Source organism: Anneissia japonica, unplaced genomic scaffold (assembly GCF_011630105.1).
Source record: "Anneissia japonica isolate Jap-2015-1 unplaced genomic scaffold, ASM1163010v1 scaffold1594_len1068242_cov183, whole genome shotgun sequence".
NCBI lineage: Eukaryota > Metazoa > Echinodermata > Crinoidea > Comatulida > Comatulidae > Anneissia > Anneissia japonica.
Genome location: NW_022722535.1, coordinates 78,671 through 98,685, shown reverse-complemented (window position 1 = coordinate 98,685; position 20,015 = coordinate 78,671). Strand labels below are relative to the sequence as shown.

The 20,015-nt window shown below is 34.1% G+C and overlaps 3 protein-coding genes across 12 annotated transcripts in view; 1 reads left to right on the top strand and 2 right to left on the bottom strand.

Moving 5' to 3' along the window:
• LOC117111904 (kinetochore-associated protein 1-like) overlaps positions 1 to 4,583 on the top strand; it is a 38,450-nt gene extending 33,867 nt beyond the window's left edge. For both annotated transcript variants that reach the window (XM_033254933.1, XM_033254932.1), the window contains exons 53-59: positions 215 to 326; positions 686 to 749; positions 1,268 to 1,397; positions 1,789 to 1,878; positions 2,583 to 2,728; positions 2,953 to 3,055; positions 3,552 to 4,583. In XM_033254933.1, coding sequence (XP_033110824.1) covers positions 215 to 326; positions 686 to 749; positions 1,268 to 1,397; positions 1,789 to 1,878; positions 2,583 to 2,728; positions 2,953 to 3,055; positions 3,552 to 3,638 — 732 coding nt within the window. In that variant the 3' untranslated portion in view covers positions 3,639 to 4,583. The remainder of the gene's footprint in view (positions 1 to 214; positions 327 to 685; positions 750 to 1,267; positions 1,398 to 1,788; positions 1,879 to 2,582; positions 2,729 to 2,952; positions 3,056 to 3,551) is intronic.
• Positions 4,584 to 5,164: 581 nt separating this feature from the next.
• Positions 5,165 to 17,555, bottom strand: LOC117111906 (trichohyalin-like). 5 transcript variants are annotated; one of them, XM_033254934.1, is made up of 9 exons: positions 13,552 to 14,141; positions 12,063 to 12,763; positions 11,327 to 11,344; positions 8,206 to 8,394; positions 7,329 to 7,409; positions 6,275 to 6,375; positions 5,912 to 6,059; positions 5,334 to 5,795; positions 5,165 to 5,283 (listed from the first exon to the last, which is right to left on the bottom strand). In XM_033254934.1, exons 2-8 carry the CDS (start codon positions 12,684 to 12,686, stop codon positions 5,364 to 5,366), a joined length of 1,593 nt encoding a protein of 530 aa, XP_033110825.1. In that variant the 5' UTR covers positions 12,687 to 12,763; positions 13,552 to 14,141; the 3' UTR covers positions 5,165 to 5,283; positions 5,334 to 5,363. The 5 variants fall into 5 exon arrangements, with proteins under 5 accessions (XP_033110825.1, XP_033110826.1, XP_033110827.1 ...); XM_033254935.1 differs by lacking the exons at positions 5,165 to 5,283; positions 13,552 to 14,141 and adding an exon at positions 17,430 to 17,555 and having other exon boundaries at positions 5,340 to 5,795; XM_033254936.1 differs by lacking the exon at positions 5,165 to 5,283 and having other exon boundaries at positions 5,340 to 5,795; positions 8,221 to 8,394; positions 13,552 to 14,103.
• Positions 17,556 to 17,767: 212 nt separating this feature from the next.
• Positions 17,768 to 20,015, bottom strand: part of LOC117111907 (leucine-rich repeat-containing protein 57-like) — a 5,048-nt gene continuing 2,800 nt past the window's right edge. For 2 of the 5 annotated variants that reach the window (XM_033254940.1, XM_033254941.1), the window contains exon 2: positions 17,768 to 18,628. In XM_033254940.1, the coding sequence (XP_033110831.1) occupies positions 17,798 to 18,568 (771 nt within the window). In that variant the 5' untranslated portion in view covers positions 18,569 to 18,628 and the 3' untranslated portion in view covers positions 17,768 to 17,797. Of the gene's footprint in view, positions 18,629 to 18,935; positions 19,007 to 19,070; positions 19,264 to 19,321; positions 19,372 to 20,015 lie in introns of those variants that run through there. The other 3 variants (XM_033254943.1, XM_033254942.1, XM_033254944.1) reach the window with 3 other exon arrangements.

The window sequence follows — 20,015 nt, the reverse complement described above, 5'->3', positions numbered from 1 at the left end:
CAAATCCAAAGCTCCGTAATATGCAATATAAGTTTACCATTATTATTATTTAAGAGAATATCACCAATGTACCAATGAAGCTGACCTTCTAAAATAAGCTGGAAAGGTCACCATCTATAAATACAGTTTTTTTGGTTTTTTTAATGTTTACTTTAAATTGTTTTATAATTTATAGCACTATATTTATTTGTTCTGTCTTTATTAATGCCTGTAGTTGGACTACTTGCAACATGTGTTGGTAACTTTGTCAGCAATCCCTTGCTTGTGGCAGATTCGATGTTTACCCCAGATGTGGAGGAGCATTATCACAAGACCATTCTCAACAGGTAAATTGAATAATTTGCATTGTTTTCCCCAGACACATGGGTTTAAATAGCTTGGAGGTTAAAATCCCTTTTGTGTGCATGTGCTGTTCTACACATGGGATCAACCGGCTTTAAATTCTATCCAAAGGGTATAAAGCCAAGTGAAACTCAAATGAAATTGTAACTATATGTAAAAATAAAAGTCTGTATACTTGTCAATGTGAATGCTACAAAAGTGGTGTGTTTAAATCTTAAGTTGTGTTTCTGTGAAACAAGGGGCAGCTGATGATTTATGTCAACTTCTGTATTATTTGTTTTATTATACAAAAAAATAAATCACTAATTATGACTCATAAACTCAAAAAACTTCTACATTTTAGTTTCTCCACCTCTGACAGCAGAGCAGGAGCTGGCATGCCATCAGGCCTATGTTTTGCTACAAAGGTAAGAGGTCAAACTTATCTTTTTCCTTCATTGCTCTCATCTTCCCCCACTCCTAGCTATTGCATTGTGTCGTTATAGAAGTATAACTTATTAATATTATTATTATTGTTGTAACACATTTACTTAATTTCCTCTGTAATGCACAGTGAAAACAAACCAACATACAGTAATTATGATAGGAGGGCTGTTAAAGCTGGGCTGCTTTGGTTTGGAGGGTCTATTGATGCTTGGGAGAGGATGTAAATGCTGATGAGAGAGGTTGATGGTAGGATGGTGGATTAATACTATGGATGATGGGTTGATGAAAGTAAGGTGGTGTGATACTGGGAAGGGGTTGATTTTCAAGGGAGAATGTTGATGCTGGGGGGACAGTGTTGAAAATGTGGAAAGTTGTTGATCATTTATAGGTGTGTTGATGATACGGAGATATGTTAATAATGAGGAGAGGATTTAATACTGAGCAGGTGTTAAGAGAGAAGCCTAGTTTAATGTTTCACCTGTCATTGGTCTTTCCATAGGTGTCCTCTGCTGTTGGATATGGACCAGTTAAACTTCTCACGTCAGTTCCTACAGGTTGAGATGTATGCTCATGGCCTTGGTTGTTTGCTGCTGATTCCGCAAACGGAGAAACGGAATAAACAACTACAAGTAAGCGCCCTCTACTCATATCCATAAATCCTGTTTGCTGCTCCCAATTTCTTAACAAATAATAATGATGATCATCATCATATTGATTTAGCTATAGTCATAATAATAATAATAATAATAATAATGATTTAATGATAATGGTAAACATGTGGAAATGAAATAACTGTGTACAGGACACATCAAAACACATCAAAATAAGACCACATGTCTTGGATAAAAGGTAAACAGATAAGTACTGTAGTACTTTTTTCCAGCTTGGGATGGCCTTTGTCCTGCAGTGGGCCGATAACGGCAAAAGTGATGATGATTTGCTTAAACATTCCTCTTGTTGTCAACCTTCTAGTTTTTTTATGATCAATTTTTCGTAATTACTTGCATCTTTACCATTCAGAGTATGCTGAGATCTAAATGTCATGTGACCATATTAGATCAGGTGAAAGCCTACCAGGTGAACAAGAAGGTGCTGCCACAGGCTCAGCAGGTAAGTTTAAGTCAGCATTCTTATAGTTAAACACAAGGTTGTTCTCACAGTCTATAACCAAGCCAAGTGGCCGAGCGAAAGGCAGGGGTGCCGCTAACTACGGTGGTGCTGGTTCGAGTCGCTCCTTGTCCAGGGTTCAGTTGGTAGAAACAAGTATTTTCGGTTAAGGACTTAAAATAGAGGTCCAGCTTACACTTCTGACTCATGTGCGATTTAAAGAAACCTTTGCAGCTTTCAAAAGAGTAGAAGGGTTACCCCGATGCTATGCTTCATTTCAATCCGTCATTATGGAAGCTACTATGAGTGCCTCTATACGATGGCTGGTGGCTACGGACCACGCCCATATGCAATTCAGTGCAATGGTGCTGCGAGTTATGGATTGTTCTCCTACCTTTACCTTTACATTTTTGACAACTCTCTAAGCATCATATAATTAAGACATTAAATATCTCATTAAATATGCAATGTTGTGTACTATGCAAGACTTTCAGAAAAATGTGAGTAACTCAGCTGACTTTTGGTGGCGGGAAGAATCAAAGACCTGCTATAATTAAGCATGCAGTGTTGACAAATTTCCTTTTGATACCTACAGATTATAAGAAATGGGTATAAGCCAACCCAGAAAATTTCACCAAGTTTGTGTTCAAAAGGGAGCAAATGATTATCAGTACTAGTACTGTAGTTCTATATTGGTTGTCTTTCAGATTCAATCTGCTGTGTTTATTAACGTGGATGAAGAAGGCATGTATGACGATCTAGCCAACTCCAGTCACTACCAATCAATGGCTTTGTTTCTCATTAATAATCAGAGAATGGAGAAAGTTACCAAATATTTACTTCAAAATGACAGGTAGGTAATAGCTACACTCACTCAAGTAAAACCCCACTTCATCCACCGTAAATTCAAAACAATATGTTGAGTACTACCACATAATTCCATATTATTATGAATTAACATGAATTAAGGTGTGTTCATATTCATATTAAGTGTTCCTTTATTATTATACAGTATATAAAATTAAAAATAATAAATGTGAATGTAAAATAATTCCATTGATGTTTTAATTCATCCAGGATGGACGATGCCACTCAGCTTGTCAGCAATTATCTTCGGCGTCATCCAAACGCAGATGTAGCAAAGCAAACACAGAATCACTCTCACCTACAGAAACTAAAGGTATTAGTAAAGTTCATCATTTTCACTGTCAACAACAAATTGTCCTTTGCTTATGTCTCAGTTGCAATCTCTTCAGCATCCAGTTGTATGTGCCAAGGAAAATGTGTATTGTAGTCCATTCTTTTGTTGAAGTCAGAGTTTGTTCCCCCATGGAGAGAGTCAACATTGGTTTTGTTTTGCCAGTTTGTCCCTTGTTTAATTTTGATTTAATATCTGGCTGTAAAAGAACACTATATTCCTTGGAATGTTTCTGTGTTATTTACTATATATATCCCCTTTAATATTATTTATTTATCCAATTTTTAATTTTTTTAAAATTTATAATAATATCACACTCACAATCCATCACACACATATTATGAGTAAACATAGAAAAGAAAACATTTACGCATGAAAAAGTTTACCGATGACCAAGAACTGTATGTTTGCAGAAAATTGTTGATTATGGCATTTAGTGTATTTTTTGGCAATTCATTACAAAAACAAATTATTTCAGGTTTTCCTCGAGTCTCATAATCTTGAAGGTTATGCTGCCAAAGTTGATGCTAGACTGAAGAAACAGAAGCTCGAGAATGGATTGTAAAAAAGCGAAGCTCATTTAAGGAAGGGGAAGGTGAGGGGTAAGGAGAAGTTGAGGGATAATCTGGAAAAAGAAAGGACAGGGGAAGCAGAGAATATCTTGACATTCAGGGATCTATATTGGTTCAAATATTTGTAAGAATGTTGATGTTTACTCTTAACCTCATGTATTTGTAATATAAAAAAATTACATTTTTCTAGTACAATAATTCCAGAACATCACAACAAAATACTATAATAATTATTATATACAAATTTATTTCTGTACAAAATAAAATATGTTACAATAGCAATCAGAACTATATTTGTATGTTATTAACAAATACTTTACATGAAAACAAAAATTATAAAAATTTATTTTTTGTTGTAGAAAGTATGTCCTAGCACACTTTCATCGGCTATTCATAAATAATTCAGGCACATCGTAGAAAGGGAGATTCATACGAGCTTGGTCTTATAATATAAATTTTTGATCAAAAATATTATGTAAAATTATTGCTTCTTGGTTTTTACACTTTGGGCTACTGTAGGTAACAGAGTAATTGATAAGCTTTGGATAAAATAGTTTCCATCATCTATGGATGCTACTATTTCAATCTTGTTATAATCCCTAGAATTTACTCTTGTTAACATATTCAGGTGTTTATTAAAGCACACTGTAGTATATATGGGTGTACAGTTAAACATGTCTGAAGTCAACTTTGCCAAACATGAATAATTTCTAAGTCGATCTTACTGTGTTTTCTAATAATTAACGCTCTGTAAGGTTTTATCTAAGTCTAACAACTTTTCAGTTCCATTTTGGATTACACTTTAGGCAAATTCAACTGTATTCATCTGAACATCTCATCTCCATGTTTGATCAAAAACATTATTTTAAACTATAGATGCTTTGGGTGTGTTTACACAATGGGCTATATAATAAATTATTGATAAGCTTTGGCATATATAAGGTCTATGGATGTTGTAATTGTATTCCTCTTTTTCCTACTTAAAACTTAGATGGCAACAGTTCTTTTTTATCGTTGTTTGTTTATTGAATTACCAAGATAAGGATTAAAAACTGCGCCACGAGAAACTGTTTAGCCTGCTGGACACAGAAATCAATGCTGTGCTGAAGAGCAGCTCTTCGGCAAGATAAAGAAATTTGTCTTTTTATGGCACCGCAGAAACTGGTTTTGTTTTCAATTTGATTATTGAAAGACTACCGATAGCCATGTACAATCTTATCTATACTGTAAATTAAACCCTGTGTAAATATGTAGTGCGTACACCATAGAAAGTTAATGATAAAGATATGCTTCTATTAAGGATACAAGGCAAAGTTCAGATGATACAGGATGTATTTAAGGTCACAAGGTCAGATTTATTTACTTATTCTTGTAATAGAGAACGTATTAAGACAATGCTATTGTTCTCCCACACAGTCCAGTTATGCATTATAAAGTTTCATAATAAGGTTTAGAAATGATGTTAGTCAAAAAAAAAAATCCATGACAAGATTTGAACCCAAGACCCTGAGATCAGAAGGCAAATACCTTAGCTATTTTTTATAAAAGTTGTAGCTCGGTATAATGCTGCCAATATTCACAGGTACCAAAATATGTAGTGATAATCCTAAATAAAATAAACATAAATATATTTTTATATTGATGCTTTTTTTTTTGTATTATAGAAATTTGAACAGTGCATTCCTTCACTCACACCCCCAATGTACACCCCTCGAATGTCACATGACATTGCATGTGGTACTTTTACTAATTGACCCAGTCTCACTGACTGTGCTGCCAACGTTCTGATCACCAATCACACTACTAGAGCCTTCAGATGACCCCCTGCTGTTTGAAGTACTTGGCTCCAACCCACTGCCCAGTCTGGAGATATTATGAGCAGTTCCACTCCGAGATCCTCTGCCACCGTCGGAGGACGATGACCTATCGATACTTTTCCTTCGCAACTGAGCTTGTTGATTGATGCTCAGTAATCCGTCGTCATTCAAGCGGTTCAACGTGATGTGTTTGTGGACTGACTTGTATCGGTCTTGGTCTTTAGGTTGTGTTGGGTTCCGTTGGGTTAGCTGACCAAGTGCAACGGCTAGTTGGGTTTCAAGATGTTTGATTTTTTGATCAGATTTTCTTTTCTCAGACTGTAGAAAATTTAACTGCAACAAGACGATAAAAATATTTGCAATGTCAATTACTATGGAATCCATTTTGAAGTGAAATCACAGGTGCATTATGGGTAATAAATACAAATGTCATATGACACATTAATTACCTCTTCAGTAAGATTATCCAACTTTTCTGTGGTTAAATCCAGATTTTGCTTCGTTGATTTGAGGTCTCCCTGCGTCCTTCTCAAGTTTGCTTTTATGATGTAATCCTCTTCAAGAGATTGCCTACGCAAAACTGACAATTTTTTGAACCTGGCAATTACAAAATAAAATTTGGGGATAAGATACATAAATTACTAAAGAGTTTAAAGAGCTTAAAATGGCGAAAAATTGACCACTTTCTTTAGGCAGCAGGGGCTTAGCCCTTAGCTTCAGCCGTGGACCCCTTGTTGGACCACTTAGCCCCACTCCCTCTGCCTGTCAGACAAATTTTGACACAAATTATTGAAACAGAAAATGTTGCATACCTTGTTCCTCGTTTGCTCCCTAGTACTTCACTGACATTGACTCCGGACATCTCTAATGTCTCTTTGTCTAACTCAAGCTCTTGATGAAGATTTTCCAGCTCCTAAAATTAAAGCCAAATTTATCATTAATGATGTTTGTATCTTCTGTTACTTGGTTATTTTTAGAATTATTTGAGCAGGTCAATTTTAAAATGTGTCTCAAAACAGCTTAATTGCCAAAAAAAAAAATCAATTTTTTCTTTATAGCTTTTCCTTCTTGAATGTATATCAGAGAGACTCTACTTCAGAGGGATGAGGTAGTGTGGGGCACACACCCCTTTCTGTAAAAAAAAACTTACACCCCCCCTCTCAGTCCCCTTCTAGTTTCCCTTCTACTGGAAATTGGCTGAGCAAAAAAAAAAAATTATTCTCACCTTCCTTTAATATCACCTTACTTTTTGGCAGTTAGAGCCCCCTCCTTTAATCATCAAGCCCCTCCACATGACCCTTGCGACCCCTACCCCATGTCAATATTCCTAGATTTGTCACTGGTTGTATGTGTAACTGTAGTAACTTCGCATTAAGAAACTACAGAGTGAATCATCACTATGAGCCTGAGGCATATCAATGTAGAAATTGTTGTTCAGCTGCCCCATGAATAACCTTGATATCCTGAAGAACGTCTATGTTAATGAGGCAGGTGGCAAGCATTTATCCATGCATTCACCTGTTGTATATACTTGCGATTCAAACAAAGGCATTGATTTGCCAAGCATATATAATGACCATATAATTTTAATACAAAATTACAGTGACATTTACCTCGATATTGAATAGCAATTTAACAATAATACGGTTAATATCAGTTGGCACCCATGCATATAACACACATATAATTCTCCTATAAACATACAACTGTGCCGCCATTAATTGATGGTAAAACGTTTGCACTGCTTATATCTGATATTGGATGTTAACATTATATTTACTGAGGGTGTCAAATCTCAGTTTGCACCACGCTCATGTTGGATATTATTATATTTACTGGGGTGGCAAATGTCGGTTTGCAGCATACCTCATCTAAATTCTTGAGTTCTTCTTCTCTGCTCTTACAAATCTCACCTCTTCTATCTAGATATTTCTCAGCCTGTTCAATCTGAGGAAATCAAACATATTTACCCATAATAAATATATTATACTTCATTCAAATAAAGATATGATGTAATTCACTATCAAAAAAGGTAAAGCTCATAGTCAAAGATGTATTGTAAGTGGGTGGGTGTACTGTGGGTGGTGGTTGTGCACATTGTGTAGTTAATACTGTATATGATGCTAATGGTATACACACACACTCACCCAAAGTGCACCCACCCACAGACATTACACCAACACGATGGCAGATTTGAGGGGCCAGCTGGCCCACCCATCTCCCTCCAACCCCCTAATTTTTTTCAAAATTATGAAAAAAAATAGAGAAAAAAGTGTGAGAGTGCTATTTTTGGCCATCTAGAGGTGTCATATTCATACCTTTCTCCCTGGCCCCCTCTTTTTCTTATTCCTGGATCCGCCACTGCTACACATAACCTAGGGTCCACACACCCACAGATATTAAACATATTTGTGGGCACAGGTACATCCCCATTCACATATAGTATCTCCCCCCTTTCCACATATGGCTTATTTTAATGTAAAAATTTGTTAACAAAACTTATAGTATTGTATACTGTACAAGATAAACACTCTGTGCAATAATAATAATGATACTCTATAAGAATATTACTAATAATAGATTATAATTGTTTTATATAGCAGTCACCAAAATGCCTGTTAGTTAAAACTTGTATCTTCCACCAAACACCACATTTGTATGTGCGATGTGTCCGCAACCAAGGTGCACTTCACCGGAAACCGCACGCATGTGCACATAAATGCGATCAAATAATGATACGGACCATTGGTTTTCTCACCTCCATCTCAAAGTCGACGCACTGTTTGAAGCGTCTGTCCAGCTCATCCTCCAGCTCTTTTAAATCCTCCATTCGCTTGGTGATACTTTGCATTTGTTCATCAAATTGCAGGTCGGTGAGTTGGTTCATGTACTCTTGCCGTTTAGCACTCAAATCGGTTTCATATTTATTTATCTGTTTAGATAAATTAACATTCATAATGTTTTAGTTATTAAAAACAGTAAAATAATTAAACAATGATGTACAGGACAATAATAATGACTATTATAAAACATGGATAAAAATAATGAAAAAAAAAAAAATTATAATTGTGTTGAATAATGATATAATTTCAATTAAGCTATACAAAACAATGGACAATAGCTTTTTATTTAGGTCAGGATTGTTTTTCCAATCCATGCAAAAATGCACAATTACAGTACAATTCACAAAACAATAATTATGTAAATCTACATCCCAGATAAATCCTAGTCTAAACAACAGATCAACAATTAACTCAGAAACATATTACCATGCATTTTATTATTTGATATGAAGCAAGCTTGGCTGAAAAGCGCTGGTGCCAGCTGAGAAGCAATGCCGTACAATACAGAAGACAGCCTCGTAGTTTAAATGTATACTGTATTTACTAAAAATGTGATAAATAGGTATATACTCTAGATTCTTATACAGTATGACTGTTGACTAGCAAATACACAAAATACTGGATAACTTAACAACAGTCTTATACTTTAGACATATTACCTGTAGTGTATCTTTCCCTTTATGACATGTCAATGATTATCACTAATTTTGACTTGGATCCATTCTCTGTACTGTACCGTAAAATATATTACTATACAGTAGTTATTGGCAACCCAACACATACCTGTCCTTACTACTTTTTAATGACAGTATATATCTTTTGTTGGCAAAAGCTTGCTTTTTGCATCATAAAGAGAAGCTTGTGTATTAGCATTTCAAAGGCGAGATACTGTTGTTTACACAAAGATAAATCTTTGTCGACACTGTTAAAGTTTTATGTGACAATACAAGGGATTGATGATGTCATAACATACCCATGGGTATAGAGATGACATAACACCCATATGTGTAAATCACAACAGTATTTGCCACATAAAATGTTAGTGTGTACTGAGTAATGCAAGAAGAACAACCTAGTTTTAAGCCGGGGCGCAGCTTAGGCGAGACCTTTTTAGTACCTTGTTTTGCGAACTTATTTTTTTAAAGATCGTCAGAGGAGGGCGAACAAAAAATGAAACTAAAATTTTGTTTTCTTATTTAGCAAACAGTTTTGCCAAAAACATCCAGATGGAAAAAATAAAAATATGATGACGATGATGATCATTATTGGTGAATGCAAACAGTGTAGTAATGGGATAGTGAAATACTTTAAATTTGTATAATTAAGAAGAAATATATCTTATTTTCGCAGACTTCAAGGCAGCGGTGGGCGAAATAAATATAAAGAAACTTTCATTTTTTTCTGAAATTTCGACTTTTTCATGGCAGCGGGTGTGCTAATTGGCCAAAAATAAAATTTTAATTTTATTCAAAAGCATCATTATTGATGGGTGGGGGGTTTGCTAAACAAGGTATAAAGGAAGTTTCGCCTCACTTGTAAACAAGCCTAAAAACATAGCACAGCATTCAGTCTATCTGAGCTGGCAGAGTATTTAACATTGTGTGGTCTGCCAACTCTAACTGTTAAAAGAATTAATTCACTTCTGAATAAAATGAAAATGCATTTATGGAAAGCTATTTTACTGCAAATTTTGTCAAGTTGTACAGTATCATAAAAGTTTAAATCCAATCATAAAATTGGCTTACAATACTGTAGATGACTGACAAGATTGTAAAATGTTTATCTTAGAAACATTTCAGTTTAGTATAACAATACTGAGGGACAAGATGAGACAACCTAACAATTGAAGTTGATAGTCAAAAAGCCACATGCACTAATAACATTGAAGATTTTTTTTTTTCCATTCTGTTGTTGGGAAATCTCAACCATTATCGTTGAAGTGTCCTTGAGAAAGGTCATAACGTCAGTAATTCAATATTTTCATCATTATGTGCTCTAATTTGATAGTCAGTCCATTAAATAAATGAATGTAGCAACAGGAGTTTAAATTAATTTACAATTTGTTAGTTACAAAAAAAGAGTAACTACAAAACCACATTTTTTAAGAAAGTATTTAATTCATACTCCAAGTACTGAAATGCATGCCATCGTGTTGGGATTCAATATCAACATTAATTATGTCACCATCAGGAACATTTTTTTTAAATAATGAAAAAATTCACTACCTAATATCAGGTTGATATGGAATATTAACAAAATTTTTAACTAATTTTAACAATTATTATCATTTATTTGAAATCCCTCTAAAATGTTAAATATTTTTAACTGATTAAGACAACTTAGTGCAAGGAAGCAATCAGAGGATTTTATTATAAAAGATAATTTCTATGGTTGCAGGCACAACATTTTTTCACTTGACCTACCAAGTAAAAAAAAACAGAGTGACAAGCAACAAAGAGGGTAAAATTGTTTAGCCCCCCCCCCCCTTACACACAACATAAGGTACATGCAACTATGATATGTAGCAGGACAAAACAAAAATTTATAGGAAATTAAACCATAAAATGCTGTCACTGAATGCAGTATATAGTGTATTGTGTACTTTAATGATTAAACTAGAGTTTAATAACTCCAGTCTGCAACTAAAGGAAATTGCCTAAATTTGGTAAATTCCTACTGATTACACAGTTCATTCAAGTAAATTAGATCTATTTACTTAATTCATCAAGATAATATCTATCAATCATAATTCAACACGATTTTCCCTACAGACTGTCATCCGAGTCTATTTTTAGAACAACAAAACTGATGTTGGTAACTAACAAACTGATAATATAGAGACATAAATGATGAGAGCAAACACTAAGCAGCAAACAATAATTGAACTGACGGATAATTAAGGCAATGCTTCACCCAAGCACATGAGTAAACATTGCATTGCATAGCATACAGCATAAAGACATGGATCAATATCAACAATGGACTTGATTCAGCAGAGAATATATAAATTGCACAACCTACCTGTCGTTTTGGGGATAGCTAGAAATTTAGAATAAAATCGTAATTTTGATAAATTAATAAAAGAAATTTGCAATATGTATCAGTGGAAAAATTATTTGTAATAGTGATTGTGAGAAATCGCATGCATTTTTCACATAAATTGTGATAGTTTTGGAGAGTACAGGTCTTTAAGCTTCATAATTAGGAGTCAAAAGAGCTTATGAAATAATGGTGAAAAGCAAAATTATGAAAATCAAGGAAACATAACTACTGTACTATTGTACCACCAGTTTAAAGGGAAAAAAAATTAAAAAAATAAACAATTTGAATTGAAATATTAAAAGAACCAGTTTTACTAACTTTATTAATATCCATAAATTAGCTGCAAGAAAAATTATTGGTAGACTAGTATTATGCTCAATTTCCATAGAATCGCTCACCCTGTCAGCGACAGTTGCTGACAGTTGTCAGGAAGGTTGAACCGATTGCGTTGCAGACATATCGGTGCAGTGCTAGCTGCCCTGACGCAATCGGGAAGGCATCATCAATTTTTCTGCAACGCAATCGGTCAAGTTGAACCAGGTTCAAGCTTCCCGGCGCCTGGAGTGAGCAATTCTATGGAAACCGAGCTTTAACAGTAATTTAACTTCCATTAAATTTTGTTCCTCTAATTTTTCGTTGAAATAAATATACAAAATTAGACAATTTTTAAATTTTATATTTGATTTAAGATGGCAATACATTTTTTAAGCTTTACCTCTTCTTCAAATTTTGTTTTTGTTTCTTGTAATTTTTGTTCCAAATTATTTTTCTCATCTTGATATTCCTGCTTTTTTTTAACCATTTTCTTCTCCCACTTTTCAACGTTCCTCTGACTTTTATCCAAGTTATTATCGTTTGAGGTCATGTGAGAAGCATCAGAGCCATTCGGTCGGTCATCAAGCTGTTGTTCTTGACTTTTATTAGATTTGTACTGTGCTTGATGTTTATGTCCTCTACGGAATTTAAGTTCTTCCGATTTTTTAATTTCAGTTTCTAAATTTGCATTTTTGTCAATTCCAGTATTTGCTGCAGCTTGGTCAGGGTGGCCATTGCTGCAACCTGTGTCAACATCCGTACCGGGGTGATTACTACCGGTTCTGGTATCTGTACCTTCACTAGTGTGACCATTATCGGTACCGGTATTTGATTCTAGTTTAGTCCTATCTTCATTGCTGTCAATTACATTATTTTGAATCTTTTCCTTCTTTTTCTTTCTCATTTTCAACTTATGAGACGAACCATTATCAATTTGTTCTTGATTATTTTCATTGGCAATAACGCTGTCGTTCAATTTGCCTTTCACAGGTGTCTTGTCACTTGGTTCCACTTTCTCGGACATTTTAAAATATCACACCAAAACCTCCAAAATCATATTATAAATCCAATGAAAGAGCAAAGGTTCCATAATATCAATTCCTGTATATTAAAAATAAAATAATGCAGGTAAACATAAGTGATTTTTAAGTGTTAGACCAAATGTAAAGGAGAGTGATTAAAGAAAATCTGGTGTACAGATTTAACAAATATTTTATTTTCAGCAAATTTTTTTTTTTAAATGGCTAGTTACTTTTAAAAATATATAGGAATCAATAGACACTATTAAACCTATTCCATATTTTTATATCCATGGTAGTAATACAGTACAACCCCCATTTGAGACAACTCTATTAAAGACACACCCCTACTAAGGGGACACCCATATTAAATGGACACTTTTTGGGACTAAAGGTGTTACCTTTAATAGGGGTTCTACTGTATCTATAATCAAATGGAAACTGTGATATATTTTTTAGATAAAAGAATAAAATAGCTAAAATACTGTAGCTTCATGGGGGCATTCAAAAGTAAATTAAATTTATGCATATGGGGTTTTTTCTACACTATTTTTAATTCAATAATATTTATTTCTAAAAAACAAATACATTACATAATCTCTCGATATATCATATCATTGAAAGAAGAGGAGGAAACAGAAGTTAACAAATTATTACTAGTAATAATTTTTAATCCTAATTCTTTAAACAAAATCTTCTAAAACTATAACTATAAAGAACCAGCCCGAACACTACAATAACAACATGAATCCTTTTAAACAAGAGTTCTATACATTCCAATTTGAGCTAAGAGTGCAGTGCTACTTAGCACTCTACATGAACTACTGCAGAGATCTACGTACTAATATTAACTATGTAGACATACAGTACCTTAGAGTTAAACTTAGGCAGACCAAAACTCAAAGACATTGAATTACCAACAAATAGAACAATTTACATATTTTAAACTGCATTTTGAGAAAAGACAAAGCAGAACTTGGCATCCAACAAAGTAAATGTATAGTATTCCTCTTATTGATCCCTAGCTCAATGTGTTATTCACATGCTAAGTGCAAACCCATTGAAATCTGGATTGACCATTCTAGTTGCTATGGTGTTATCTAAACTTCTAGCATGTGACCTTTGTATCTTGATATGCTTGAGTGATCATGGTATTAAGTAGGTGTAGGATATGGAATTAATTTGGGTGGTGGCATATTACATTAATTGATATGTAATTGTTATTGTGTTACAACCAACTACTCTTGTTATATGCAATCAATATGAATAAATGTACTGTAGAAATTCTATGAGTGTATGTTTAATTGAGGGTTTTTATTGAGAGTATCAATGTAGCTTCATATGTTTATATTAATAGTCAGAACTAACCAAAAAAGGCCTAAATAATAACAAAGTTGTAACAAATCACTTAGGCAAGACTGCATAACATACAGTAAGAAACACCATTCCAATTTTGTAATAAGCAGCTCTAATAATATGCACCTCTCACAATTTGAAAGGACAGAACACTGAGAAACAAAACAGTAATTTAAATATAATTATTAAATAATAATATATTAATAATTTAATTATAATTTACTTACCAAGTCATCCTTAGATATTAATATCATGTATTTAGTGCCACATATTTATTTTCATAATTTTTATTTTTGTATTAGTGTTTTTTAAAGTTGTTATGTGATGTCATAACTGTCACTTCTATTCTATCTACATTTTGAGTACTGAATGTGTCTAAAATATTAAAGAATTAATAAATTGTAAGACTGAATCATCAATCAATTTAATAACTTTCTATTAACAATTATTTATAGTAGATGGGGAAATAATAATACTGTATGGTAACAAATTAAAAAATCAATAATAAATATTAGTAACAATAAATATAATTCCTTTTCTGTAGTTTAAAAACCTAATAATCAAATTAATCTTTCATAAGGTTAATAGAAAATAAAATCAATTTTTCACAGAAATTTCTTGAAAACAAATATTAAATGCTTCCAATATATATGGCTATAAATAAATACTGTTAACATAACAAAAAGTGAGAATGTTTACATAAATATTAATACAATCAGTATAACTACAAGAATCAATATTTGTTGTGAAAACTTATTAAGATACAGTATCGATTATTTTTTTTAACTACTTCAAATTAATTCATTTTTTGATAGTAGAGAGATAGCAGAACTCATCACCTGATTTAATGGCAATAGAAGTACAGAACTGCGTTGTCATCATCAGTGTTGTTCTAATCACAAACAAAAATATACTCATATATTTGGTGAAATACAAAACAAACACAATGTAATTAAAGAATATTATTTACACATTACATATATATGCACTATAGTTATGAAAACAAAATCAAAATTTCTCTTTTTAAATAATTAACTCTGTACTGAAGCTAAATAATCCCTAAATTCCTAAATAATCATGAAATTTAAATAAGTCGTAATTACTAAACACCAACCTTGATAATCTCTAAAACGTAACAGGATAATTATTATTACACGGGTGTTTGATGCTCAAAGTGTGTCTAATAACACCTTGATGTCATCAGGTAGATCGGTATCTACGTAGACAGCTCATTAAAGAGAGGAAACTGCCGATTAATTGGGCTTCTCGTTTGATCAATAATTAGGCTTTGATTGCAGACCACATGTCCAAGTATTCGTCACACTTACTTAGCAATGTGACATCTAAAATACATTCAAGATTCAATATAACTTTATTGCAAATTTAAGGAAAATTTCAAATGTACAAAATAATTTAATGTAATAATATTAAAAATGTTTAAATTATTTAAAATACTCCAGTTAAATTTGTAAAAAAAAATCAAAAATACAAAATGGAAATGTACAAAACTTGAAATTAACAAAACAATCAAAAAGGGCATAAATAAGGGAGACATACGAAAAAAATAAACTCGTATCACCTTATCAACAAGTCCTTTTGGATCAGGGTGCTAGATCAAGGAAAATTTTATACAAAAGGGAAAAACAAAAAACAATCATCCCCTAGATACGACACCGAACATCCACGATATATATTAACTAAAATTTCAAACCTTCAAAAATGCACATCTACTATAATGAAAGTAACATCGACAGTGGTGTGTCTAGTCTAGAAGTCTTGAAATGGAGGGGTCTGATGGGGGAAGCGTGAAGGTGAAATGGGGGCTCGATGATTAAGTGAGGGGAGCTATAGCTTTCAAAATAAGGTCATACAAGTTGATTTTTAACTACTTGAGTGTGATTGTTCTTAACGAGGGGGGGGGGGGCGGTACCTTTTTTTTACACCCCTGGATACGCCACCGAACATCGATGATAACTACAATTACAATCTAAACCTTCAAAAATACATATATATTATGATTATTTTTGTTGGAAGAAATTATGAATAAATGTTATTGAAATTAATACTATTCTGTGGGTACAGTGGCATAATACCTACTGTATGCGCTCTCTTGCGACGGTCCACAGGGCCCCCATCCATGGGTCCTCAATCTAGCACCCTGATGCAAAGGGTCTATGTTGATACATAACAGCATAATGTGTCTCTGACATCAACTGTAGAACATAATTATATCCAGTGGCAGGACGATTAAAAGGGGCCTTGGCGGCGCAGGGTCCCCTACACCTGTTAAAAACAAAATTTTTTGATGGAGATATATCGAATTATATTCAAATTGTAAGTCTGTACGTGCCATTTTTGGCCATCTAAGGTGCCATAATCGTAAATTTTCAAACCTGAGCCCCAACTTGGTGGGACTGAACTGGTATAGACCCTCCATCTGTGAAAGTGCCACTGCTTTCATATCATTTTACTTCACTGTTGTTAAAAAATATCAATGAAAATACATGAGTACATCCCACAATGGAAGTTGTCAACCGAAAGGCCCAGTCTCAGAAAACCAATGGGACCCAGTCTCAGAAATCCAAAGGGCCCCCGGTTATCCCATCACTATCATTCCACTGTTTGTGTACCCTCTGAACATGAAGTTGAGCTGATTTTCAGGATGGGCTTCAAAACCAGGAACAGAAAATACTAAACACTAGTGATGCAACAGACCTAATAATTTCCTGACTAGAGCCTAGTCCGAAAGCTGGGCACTCACTGTTTCGTACGACGAACCCATCTCCGTACCATGTGAGTGCAAGAAGATGTAATGCCATCTGCTGATTGTCGTTGGCAATCTGTACAGATTGTCATCATTGCGTTCTTCATAGAATCGTGCGCCGTCTGCCAATGACCATCGTGTGTAGTGAGGGTCTGGCTTAATCCTACTTAACAGTCGAATAGAAAACTCGTAAATACTTGAAAAAACAAAATGACTGCATAGTTACCGCGATACACGCTGCGTATTTCAAGGCTGCTTTGGATTGTGGCAGTATGGGTTTTTCTTAAAAAAATGTTTTCATTCAGTATTTTAATTCTGTTAGCCTACAATTAATTTTTGACTTCAATGTGGGTAAATATTGTAATTTTTATTTTCTGAAATTTAATCTAAATTATATTAACGCAAATTTTGTTGCTAAACTGACCAATCGGCCATGTTTGTTTTGGTCACGTGCATAACTAACACTAATTAACGCATTCTGGTTACATTAATTTTCATTGTCAACGTAGTCTATTTTACGAACAAGTCGAATGAAAATAATACTCAACGAAAATTCAAAAATGAACCAGTCAAATAAGCCCATTGAAAATGCTTTGCATGTGCTACAAATGTGGTAGATGATATTTACCTTGGAAGTTAGTCGGTAAATTAGTTGTGGTTGCTAGCGTCCAATTCCAGGGCCCTTGGTTTATGATTTCTCATGACATAGAGTAAAAAAACACTTAAGACTATCTTTAAGCATTGTTCTATCCTGTAATTCATGGATCGTTCTGCTTAATAAGAAAAGCATCGTTGATTGTGCAGTCATATTAAAACTTAACCTTGGTATTTGTGTTTGCAGGATGCATATTCCTGGCCCACCCATTGAATAATGTGTTCTGATTGGTCAGTTATTAAGTTTGACTGACATCCCCGAAAGGTCCAATATTGAGTATACTGTACTTGTTGGATGTGCAGGAAATTCTTTTAAAACATAAAAATAATGGATGACTGTCTTCACATCTGTGGATAAATATAACTATAAATCTTCTCCAAAGCAAGTGGGCCGAAGCTTGCCTGATTAGTGGTGGGTACTCCGTGTACTGTAGGTGGACAAACCATCCAATCATTTTCGCCATAATAAAATGCCTTCAGCTTCACCAGCGATCTTACCGAAGCCGGTAGGTATGACAACTGATTCCTTTCAAGGTTTAACTCTTCAAGTTTCACCAGCAGTCCAATTTCTACAGGCAATGTGTGAAGTAAGTTACCACTCAAGTTCAGATGTTGCAACCTCCTTGCCAATCTTCCAGCACAAAGGGAACCTGGAACCTCCCGAATGAGATTGCTTCCAGCGTCCAGCATCCTAAGCGATCGCAGCTCACCGATCTGGGGAGCAAGTTCTATCAACCCATTGTTTGAGACTGCAAGCTTTTCTAAGTTCACTAAATAATTAATAGTACTCGGTATTGAATTAAGTTTGTTATAAGATAAATCAAGTTTTTTAAGTTCCTGGAATTTCTCTTTAAAGAAATCACCTGGTATATAATCTATAGCATTACTAGATAGATCCAAAGTACTTAAGTTGTTGAAATTTGTGAGAATGTTTGGTGGCTGTCCACTAATGCTACATTGATTTAAATACAGATGTTCAAGTTTTTGAAGTCGCATTAAAGATTCTGTGGGTAGACTTCCGAAGTTTATGCTTGATAACTTTAAAATCAAACTTGATCTCGCGTCCCTCATTTTATAATGGATAGTATTTCTGGTGTCTGTTGTAGAACTCATCTCATTTGCGTTTTCAATCCTCAATAATTCTAGCTAGGATGTCAATCTTCAGTCTTGTCGCTAAAATAAATAAGAAAATTATCATATGGTACTGGGGTGCGCATGATTTTATAATCCAGTAAATCGAATTTATGTTGAACATTCAAAAATTTGAATACAGGTTTCCTTCCCAATTAAAGACCACTTCTGGGACCCAGGGTTTTCCTGGTCATTAGCAGCTTGGTCTATTTAAAATAATAAAGATAAAAGAAATTTATTAATTTATTGGAGAGGTCTTTAGAGGGAGACCTGTATATGGCCATGATAATTCAGTGGACCAAAAACTTTTTTTTTCTTTTTTAAAAATGTAGGCAACCTAGGTTAATACCCATATTTAACAGGCAGTGGCTATTGTTACACCATTCTTAAACGACTTCATAACCCTGATGTTTCTGTCCTGTGTGGTAAATTGAATAAAAAGGATTAATAATGGATGTGCGAACAAATAAATCTCTCAAAAAACCTGTGTTTTCGCAGAGCCCAATTAAATCATAAAAGAATGATGTATAATGTGCTAGAATTTTCCGAATTCCAATTTTTACTGCTACTACTACTAGCTAGGCAGATCCCACCAGCCACACCATCGGCATGACTTTCCACCTAGTCCCCGTCGGTGAACAGGGGTGGCGCCAGCGGGAGGATGGGGGGGGGGCGACGCGCCAGGTCCCTTGTCGGGGAGAGCACCCTTTGTCCCATTCATCCATGGGGAAAAACCTTGTGCCTCTACTAAGGCTAGCTGTGAACACGACGGTCCCGAACCGCTGTTGTGGGTCACTTCGTAGGCTACCAACCAGCTAGGTAGCCGATCATTTCGGTCGCGCTTCGTTTCGGTCGCGCTTCGTTTCGGTCGCGGTATATTTCGAACAAATATATGGAGCGCCGAAGGAGTTGCGAAAACGAAAAATTTAATATATATATATATTCATGATTGCAACATGATCTTGTAATTGAAATAATGGAATTTAGTATGTGCTTCATACTATTCTTTTTGTTGCGTTTTCATATACCGGTACTATACTTTAATAAATGGTCAATAAAATGTATAAAATGATTTTAATTGAATTGAATATTGTTACCATCTGAAATCTATTTCATAATTTAGTTAAAACAATAATCATTCAATATTTAAACTGATCATTTTATACAATAAATATATTTATTTTTCTTGCAGCTTCCAGGGTTTGAATAAAAAATACCAAGAGAATTGAAGAGAAACACGAAGAAATAAACGAATAATACGCACATTATCACTCACTTGAAATCTTGAATACCCCTGCGCAGTTCATAAATATGAATATATATTTATATATGATTTTATCATATTGTATATACCTAGAAACCACTATATATATATATATACATACATATACATATATCTACATATACATATATATATATAATATATATA